This window comes from Colius striatus, chromosome 2 (assembly GCF_028858725.1).
Source record: "Colius striatus isolate bColStr4 chromosome 2, bColStr4.1.hap1, whole genome shotgun sequence".
NCBI classification, from domain to species: Eukaryota; Metazoa; Chordata; class Aves; order Coliiformes; family Coliidae; genus Colius; species Colius striatus.
The window spans coordinates 60,309,401-60,318,922 of NC_084760.1; the positions used below are offsets into that span (position 1 = coordinate 60,309,401).

The following is a 9,522-nucleotide window of genomic DNA, read 5'->3' on the forward strand; positions in this document are numbered from 1 at the left end:
TAGAAAGTACAGTCTGCAGTGCTTGCACTCACACATGAGCCAGTGCATTCATCTGTTCAAATGTTCACTACCCTTCCCCAATATCTGCCTGCACAGCCCCAACTCTTGCTTGCACACTAGCATGAGCAACAATTTCATGGGAAGAGAGATATTCACCTGCAAAATTGCAGATTTTTTCATATGGACCTGCCTGACTGCTTGAAAAAGTTGACACAGTTATCAATAGTTTTGTGAAAATGAAATTTTCCACACACTAAAATAAAACTGTTGTCCAGAAAGATTCAAGCAGACTTGTTGAACATGGCATGAAAACACATTAGAATCATAGAATCACAGAATGGTAGGGGTTGGAAGGGACCTCTAGAGATCATCTAGTCCAACCCCCCTGCAGAAGCAGGTTCACCTAGATCAGGTCGCATAGGAACATGTCCAGGCGGGTCTTGAAGACCTCCAAGGAAGGAGACTCCACAACCCCTCTGGGCAGCCTGTGCCAGGGCTCACTCACCCTCATAGTGAAATCGTTTTTTCTTATGTTTAAGGGGAACTTTTTCTGTTCCAGTTTCATCCCATTACCCCTTGTCCTGTTACTAGCTATTACAGAAAAAAGGGATGTCCCAACCTCCTGACACTCACCCTTTACATATTTATAAATGTTAATAAGATCACCCTTCAGTCTCCTCTTCTCCAGACTGAACAGCCCCAGTTCCCTCAGCCTTTCCTCGTATGAAAGATGTTCTATTCCCCTGATCATCTTGGTAGCCTTGCACTGAACTCTCTGCAGCACTTCCCTGTCTGTCTTGAGCTGGGGAGCCCAGAAGTGGACACAGGACTCCAGATGAGGCCTCACCACAGCAGAGTAGAGGGTGGAAGAACCTCCCTTGACCTGCTGGCCACACTCTTCTTGATGCATCCCAGGATGCCATTGGCCTTCTTGGCCACAAGGGCACATTGCTGGCTCATGTTTAGCTTATTATCAATCAGGAGTCCCAGGTCTCTCTCTGCAGAGCTGCTCTTCAGCAATTTGACCCCCAGCCTGTACTGGTGCATGGGGTTGTTCCTTCCCAGATGCAGGACTCTACATTTGTCCTTGTTGAACCTCATGAGGTTCCTCTCTGCCCAACTCTCAAGCTGGTCGAGATCCCGCTGAATGGCAGCACAGTCTTCTGGGGAATGAGCCAGTCCTCCTAGTTTGGTGTCATTAGGGAACTTGCTGAGGGTAGACTCTGTCCCCTCATCCAGGTCGTTGATGAAGATGTTGAAAACTTGTGTTTACTTTTCAAAGTAAACAATAAAAGTTCAACTTTCATTCTTCAAAGGTTCAGTTAAACTCCAGTTTAGAAATGTGTGCGTGTATTCAGAGATGAGGTAGAACAGTATTGTGGAAACCACTTCTTGCTCCACTGTTCTTGTTTAGCAAGAAGCAGCTTTTGGCTTAGTAACAGGGGGAGCGGGTTGCAGTGAAGACCCGGTAAAGAGTTTGCGGACTCTCCCCCGGCTCCTGGGTTCACACCCACCTCCGGCCCGGCTGGGCCAATCTGGCGCCTCTGCCATCACTATTTAGGGGACGGGAATTTGAAATGCGAGTCAGGAGGTGTAAGAGTGATACAAGATGGAGGTGACCACGCGGACCCTTCAGCCAGAGGAGGAAGGAAGGAGAAGCAGTAGACCAGAGACCCCTCTGCAAGCCATGGCGAGAATGCAAGCTGTGCCCCTGCAACCTATGGAGACCCTTGGCAGGACCGAGAGTTACCAGCAGCTCCATGTGAGTGAGCCCGGACGGGCGAGGGACTGTGTGGGGAGACGGCCATGGCCCAGGCCGTGTTGGAGAGCCTGTACGCCGCAGAGCAGCCCCACACGAGAGGCAGAGAGGAGCTGCAGCCTTTGGAATGGGTGCACGTCGGAGCAGCCCGTGCAGGTCTGCCATGCGTGTGAGTTACCCCACGGACTTGCAGGGACGACTGGCGTGGAGTTCACCCGTCCTGAGGAGGGACAAACGGCAGAAGCTATCAGGAACAGACTAACTGAAACCCCCACTGCCTGCCCCCCCGAACCGTTCGGGGGGGAAGGCACGGTAAAAACTCCGGGATCAGGGCTCTGAGCCCGGGAAGAGGGGAGGTGTGGCAAGAAGGTGTTCTTAAAAAGGCTGGTTGGACTCTTCATTGATGTATTACTCTGTGTTGTTTCGTTTTGGTTATGTTTTGGGTTTTTGGGGGTATGTTTTAGTTGATGTTGCATTAAATTATTTTTTTCTCTGTTTTCTTCCCCAAACCGAGTAGCCTGGTCTGTTTTGTCCTGAACCTTAAGCGGCAATTAAGCTCTCCCTGCCCTTGAGCAATTCTCACCCACTTCGGTACTCAGGCTAATCGTGGTCTTTGTTCCCTGATGGGCCTAAACCAGGACATCCACCAAAAATGTCAAAGAATTAAAAATCTGTTCTTATTGGGCCACAACCCACTGCTACATGCCTGAATCCTACACCACTAAAGTCAGAAGAATCTTTTTTTTTGTCTCCAGTGTCAAGGTCAAGCTTATGACAGCAAATGGTATCATATAAAAATACATACAGAACTGCACATCAGAGTAATTCATTTTTGCTTCAAAATCAAGTCAACAAATCAATGTGCAGTGACTATACAGTTAGATAAGGCAAGCTGAGAAATAGAATGCCATTATAATTATAGGTATTACCATTAATTAACATTATGATTAATTATTATTAATTAGCACTGTAGAAATACGCAGAAGATATCTTAAAAGGATCTGCAGGTCAAATCACAGTGAAGCTTGCTCTGTGTGTGGAGGGTCCTTTTCATACCACCTCCCAAAGAGTGTTACACTCAAAACTGGCTTTGATGTACTACTCCGACTTACAAGACGTCCATCAGTTAGTACCTAGTCATGGAAAAGTAAAATAAACAGGAATATCACTGAAGCAGTACTACTGCATGACAAACACAAAATAATATATTCATTAATGTTGACCTAGTTGAGAGATGTGGAGCTACGACAAGGTCTGAGAAAAACCACACTTCTGTTTGAGCGAGATCTTGTTCTAGGGGATTTGGGGGGACAGGATAAAAAAGAACAGGCAAAATGGACCTGCTGCATGAATGCAACCAGGAACATGCAGCAGAAATAAAGCTGTCTTGGATTCACGTTGGCTGCCAAAATAGAGGACACTGAGAACCACCAATTTGCTCCTGTGCCCTGTAGTGGCTTTTTTGGCCATTTGTGTTACAAGCCTGACAACTCACAAGAGCGTCCCATTACCTTGAACTCCCCAGGGGCCAGCTGCACTCCGCTGTACAAGACTTCTGGAAAGACATAGTTGGTGCCAAATGTGCCACTGAGGGAGAACATCTCAAACTTGGTCTGAGCCGTCTCCACTGGCTGCCCACACGTGTTCTGATCTGTGCTCTTACACTTGAGCAGTGTGCATATCTGCAGGGAGAAGGATATAGAAAGTCAAAATTTTGCTAAACTTTCATTAATCAAAAGCTGAATTTCATAGTAAGAAAAGCTGTTATAATGAAAAAATGATCCAACAAAAGTATTCATTTATTTAGGCCAAGATTATCCATGTGTAGCACCTGAAACTTTGTAAAAAGACAGTTGTTTGCCAGCACCACAGCAAACTACCATGTGCATACATGTTTATAAGTTTAGTGTGCATTCATGCATACTGTGTCTATATTTAGTTATAGATGTGAAATAGTTTGTGATCTAAGGAAGTCACTCATCTCTGCCTGAGTCTCCTAAAAAACTGAAGCCATACTTATTTGCCTACTCTAGTGGAAGTACTGTAAAGGTAAAGACATAGCACGTAAAAAAAGCCTAATAGTGAAATTTAAAATAATCAGCGCATTGCCAAGCCCCGTGAATACAAATCTTATACCCATATTCAGTTTCTTACCTTTGTTAGATAACTGTATGTTAAAGAATCACATTGGCACAACTGTAAAAATCACTGAGCAGAGAATAGCTCTCAGTTTTGACAAGAGCATCCCTATGAAGAAAGAGTGAACTCTACAATCTTCTTTCCCTTGAAGTGTTTTAGCACAGGGTCAGCTCAGGGTCTTCACTTTCATAATTTATAACATAAACAGAAAAGTAGGAGCAACACCCCTAATGAAGTCAAAATGCACCATGAAGAAAACAAATGTTTTCTGAGGGGCCTAAAAAATTCCTCTTAAACCCCTTCAATCAAAATTGAGACAATTGCAAACGAGTTGGAAAGAGAGTACTGCAGCCTTTCCACTGTCCAATTAATAACAGAAGACTTTTACCTGCAAGTAATACTCTCCTTCAACAACATGTAGCCCATCAAAGGCACCCAAAACATAAATGTCATCTTTCTGCTTCTCTACCATCTTGTAACTCAGATGGCAACAGAGGTCTTGCTGGCAAATGGCACGGTTTCCCTCAGGTTCAGTGAGCACCGTGAAGGAGAAGAGGTCATGGTAAACAACCCCACTGAAATAGTGGTTGTTTGATGGAAGTTGCTTGATCCCGCTGGCATGTAATCTCCAGTTAACAGCAGCAGGATAGTCCGGAGAGAGACGTGGGTATGAACTCAGTTCTGTTACCAAAAGGTGACCGTTTTCCATTTCTGTATTATAATAGTATGCTCTCGGACCATCTGGGGCATAAATACCACTCCCTGCAAACACATAACACCAGAAATCTTTTAATCTGAAGGCAAGTGCATGGCATAAGCAAGCAGTCTTCACTAACTAAACACATGTCAGATTTTATTCTAATGTTTAATAGATTGTTTTTAAACTAATATTTACTAGATTTTTTTGAAGCTAAAATAAGCCTTCACAGACTACAGTCCTAACCTAATGCTTTTTGCAATCAATGGAAGGTAGACCTAACTCTGTATTGTGACAAGATTAGTGTGCTAATTATATGCCATTATATGTGATTTAGGTAGCTGAAGTTACACATTTCTCATTAAGACTGTCTGCTTTAGAAATCAGTATTTCTGATTAAAATGAATGGCAACATTGTCAACTAAAAAAAAAAAAATCGATAAGTAAAAGAAATCACCAACAGTCAAGCTCTTTACATAAACACATAAATCTTTAAAGCTCGGTCTAAAACCTATCCATAAAGAATATGAGTTGTATGACATAGGTAATCAATGACTGAGAACTAAAGGAATGGCCTGCAACTGCCACCGGGCTACATTTTAAGAACAGCAGTTGCAAGCACAAGCTCACAAAACTTGTACTTCTCTGCTCAGGAAAAATACATAGTGAAAACAGGGCCCGGAAAGAAAACTTGGCAGGAGGTCTTCCGCCCAGAAGTTTGCAAGACAATCAAGAACGTTTCCCAGAGTTAGGTTTCCACCTAGTGGAAGAAAAAAAACTTTGAGCCTTCGCATGACCACAACGTCAATAAATATCAGGGTCAGAAGATGAATCACAAGCATAAACTAACAAATCTGTGATTCTGTGTGTGTTCCAGTCAATTTTAGAATTTCTGAGTTCTTACAGAGCATGTTTTTATTTCCTTTATATCTGTAGAAGTTCTCTTGTCCTAATCCTGTTGACGTATATGCGTGCCTAAACCTAATGGGAATTTCTGCTCAGGTTTACTGCACTACATAGATTTAAACACTGTCCACTTAAACAAGACCAATTAGAGCAATATCACATTACCTGTCATATCTAAAGTGGAGTTGTGAGTATTTGCTGCAAGAAAGTTGACGCCCATCCCCATGGCCCACGCTGAGTGAAACTGCACCGCTGACAACAGTGGAAGAGTGTTACCCCAGGCAGTTGGGAACAGAATGGTGTCAACCTGAAATATGCTTGCCAAGACCACGGCTGGGTCATGATAGAGTATATCTGCACAAGTGAAAATGCCAAAGTGGCCAAAGGATGTATTGAAAGTCACAAATTCTGGATCCTTGGGGTAATTAAACTGTTTCTCTGTCACAAAAAGGTTGTACTGTTCAAGGTAGGGAAGGAATGGAGAGGAAAAAAAATAGAAAAGAAATCAGACCATTTAAATCAGACTAATATTTGTTCACTTAAATATCAGTAACAGAGAGCATGTTTTGTGAATATGCTACATCTTCATTTTGAAAAGGAGAATTCATAACACTGCAAGCACAAATATCCATGGTTCTGATTTATACCAGTGAAGAGAATTTCTATTTACTTAGGAAGAGTTTAGGACATTAATATTTTAACATCTCAGGTGCCACTCCTATTGCAAAGCAGTAAAAAAATAGAAGGCTTATTTAGATTTAATTAATTTAATTACTTGCTATTAAATTCAGAATAACAGGAATTAAGATATCATAAGGCAGTGGCTTACACCTGCTCTATATACAAATGCATTTAAGCCTGAGAAGTAGCTTCTATTTTACATCTTTAATCACCAGAGGATCACACACTTCCTGAATATTGTAAAATCCTTTTACCTTGTGATATCGAGTCACCAGTTTGCCTTCTGAGTCAAAGACAACGTTGGTATTGTACTGATAGCGACCATCACTTGGGCACCTCGGATCACTGGAATTACAGGTCTTCTTGTCTCCAATATTTGCAACCACATAGATGGAGTTATTCCTTGCCAGACAGCTCAGTCTTTCCAGCACAGGTGAGGGAGCAAACCTAAACAGCGGGGAAGGAAAAAAGGAAATAAAACATCAAAACCAGTCAACCTATAAAAGTGCCAACACTAAGACTACAGCTCACAACAATAATAGGTTTAAGTTAGTCATATCTAATAGGAGACTGTAATTTTCTGTTATTCAATGGAAGATAGCGGTTTAGGGCTTCAAAACTTAGCGTGATGAAACTCTGGCTTCACTTCCCATTAACCAAGCAACAAACACAGGGGTTCCCTTGCACCGAGAGCAAATCTTTGCACCTTCAAGTCTCCCTTCTGCTGCTGGTGCATAGCACAGCACTGATGTTACACTAATACATAGGTTCAACACAGCCATTGTGCTTCAGTTCTCAATTTGGCTGCTGTGATGAGGAATCTTAGGGTTTGTTTCTTCTATGGTGTGTTTTGTTATCTTTCACTAAATATTACCATTTTTTAAAAATAGTGCAATTCATTAAGGAAAATGACAGAATAAAAGGGTTACTATGTCACATTTCAAAACCACAAATTCTAAATAGTACAATATATCTTTTCAGTAGTAACCATTACTTCAGTCATGAATATTCCTAATGTTCCTGTATCTTAAACATTGTCTACAACACACATGCAATGCTGAAGTTGCTGATAAAAAAGTACTGTAAAACTACTGAAAGAGAAATTTCTGTAAGTTTTTTGTTTTCTTTTAAATAAATTTCAACACTAACTTAAATCAAAAGAATTGTAGCATGAAAACCTTTATGAGTACAATAGCTAATATCAAAAGAATTATAGTGAGAAAAAATGACAAAGAAAAATGACTAAGTTGTCCAAACCAATTTACAGTAATAACATGGTCTAATCTGCCTTCATTTCACAGCAGTTGTTTTAAGACATTTAAAATAATCAACCACTCGGAAGGTAGCTGTCTTTCCCACAGGACCATTCCCACGTGCACAGTAGGGACAGTACCTTCCAGGATCAGCACACGGAATCCAGTCCACCTGTGGGTCTGGGATATCCTCAAGATAAGGGTATATTGTTTCCCTTGTGAAGACCCAGCCGTAAATGCCATCTTCAGGAGTAACAATGATATGGGCACCCTGGTACCAACACACAACCCCAAAACAGACCATTAAGAAAATGAATAAATGGTTAGTATTTATCAAAACGAATTTCTCTGTCATAATACCTGTCTGGCTGCTTCTTTGATGGCCACTTCCAAAACTGCCATGTTTTTCTCCATCAGCATCAAGGCCTCCTCAGGAGAAACCGGCACTTCAGTGTCCTCTGACAAGACCACACTGTGCTCGTAGACAGCTGCAATGTAGCTGTCCAGGGCACAGGCCTCCAGAGCACACAGCACCACAAGCACAGCAGAGGCACCAGCTTCACGAAGCCTCATGGCTGGAGCCTGGAAGTCACCCAAGAGGAGGCCAGGGGCAAGCAAACACAAGGGGCTTTAAAAGGACAGTCTTACACAACACCTGGGAATTCCCCGGAGTGGCAGAAAGCTGCCAGCAGGAGATACAATCACACTGCCTGGAAAGCCTGACAAGAGCAAAGGGAAGGGAGCTGCCAGCATTGAGCAATTCTGCCTTACACCACTGACAAGGAAGCCACCACTGTGCTACAGCTGAAGAAACACATTGCTTGCCAGATCTGCAAATGATGCAGGTGTGGCACTGCAGCAGCAATGTGACCTGAGGCAAGCCCAGCTCCCAGCAGGAAAACAAGGCAGAGCTTGGGAAATCTCAGCAAAGACCATCATGGACACATTCCATCAGACTCGCCTGGGGGAACACGATGGGTAGCAGGAGGCAGGTGTCTGGGCCCCAGTCCTGTGCTGCCACATGCACACTGTCTGTCCCACTCCAGCTCAGGCCTGCTCCAATCTAGCCACATGTAGTATACATCTCACAGCTTCACGGATTGCACAACCTTGTTAGTAATGACAGATGGGTATTTAGACCTGCCCTCACAGGAGACAAGCACAACCCCAGCCAGGAAGTTGCTGAATTTTCCATAGGAGAGCCCACTGCTCTGCTTTAACCATCTGTCTAAGACCATGGCAGGAGGATATGCTTCTGAGTTGAACAAAAAATTTGGAAACCAGGACTCCTCTTCAGGTTTTTTTTTCCCCTATATTCTTCACGTGAAGGAACGGAGAGAAGATGTGTTGCCAGAAAACTAGAAGTGTTAGTTAAGCCTGTCTAATTCCTAGTGGAGTTCTGATAAAGTTCATGCATTGCAGGACAGCTCACTAACTTCAAGGACATTTGTGTTCCTTCTGGTAATCCTGGCCACTTCCACGTCCTAACAGCACAAGTCAGGTAAGTGAACAAGTCATTCCTCAAGGAGAGCTAATTATGTCGCATGTCAACAGATCTGCATCTTTGTGCATGTTGTGTATACCTCTAGTCCTCTCAGCTCCTTCTCACTATTGACATTGGCAGGGGCAGCACTTTGTAATAGACTCAGACGTACATTCCCACTTTCAGAAAAGTCTAACACCTGCATCAAAAGAGGAAGGTAGCTGTAGCCATGATGTTCCCAGGGGAAGCTTGCCTCTTGTTCCTTAAAGCTTCACAGTTCAGCGGGCTGATAGCAGTTTTTCTTGCTAGTCCCTCAAAAAAGGGCTCTGGCAGAGAAAGAGCTATTTCTCATGTAAATTCTGTAAATTCCAGTACTCACAAGAGAAACTGATGGGAAATTGCTAGGACTCAACCATTTTCTTATTTGTGGAACAAATGGGTACACCACAGAGGATCCCTTCTAGGACTCAGTTTTGGTATCAAGGGCAAATAAAAAGACTTTTGCCACAACCAAAGTCACGAAGTCTAGTGTGAATTTGCCAGGCACGCCCTTGCCTCAGTTCCTCTTGCCTTTTTTTACCAAGCACCTGGAGGGAGTAAGGGG

At 43.1% G+C, this 9,522-nt stretch overlaps 1 protein-coding gene across 1 annotated transcript; it reads right to left on the minus strand.

Moving 5' to 3' along the window:
• Window positions 1–1,065: 1,065 nt before the first annotated feature.
• Window positions 1,066–9,508, minus strand: LOC104551148 (pantetheinase). The gene is made up of 7 exons (XM_061990718.1): window positions 7,796–9,508; window positions 7,576–7,706; window positions 6,437–6,629; window positions 5,667–5,958; window positions 4,287–4,660; window positions 3,271–3,441; window positions 1,066–2,892 (listed from the first exon to the last, which is right to left on the minus strand). The coding sequence occupies exons 1-7, from the start codon at window positions 8,006–8,008 to the stop codon at window positions 2,773–2,775; spliced, it is 1,494 nt and encodes a 497-aa protein (XP_061846702.1). The 5' UTR covers window positions 8,009–9,508; the 3' UTR covers window positions 1,066–2,772.
• Between the last annotated feature and the right edge of the window lie 14 nt (window positions 9,509–9,522).

What these genes read in the sequence shown, in the direction of transcription:
- LOC104551148 (XM_061990718.1), bottom strand. Translation starts at nt 8,008, where the DNA reads ATGAGGCTTCGTGAAGCTGGTGCCTCTGCTGTGCTTGTGGTGCTGTGT. An exon ending in TGGTGACTCGATATCACAAG is followed by an intron (nt 5,959 to 6,436) that starts GTAAAAGGATTT and finishes TACCTTGAACAG; the next exon opens with TACAACCTTTTTGTGACAGA. An exon ending in AAGGAGAGTATTACTTGCAG is followed by an intron (nt 3,442 to 4,286) that starts GTAAAAGTCTTC and finishes TTCTCCCTGCAG; the next exon opens with ATATGCACACTGCTCAAGTG.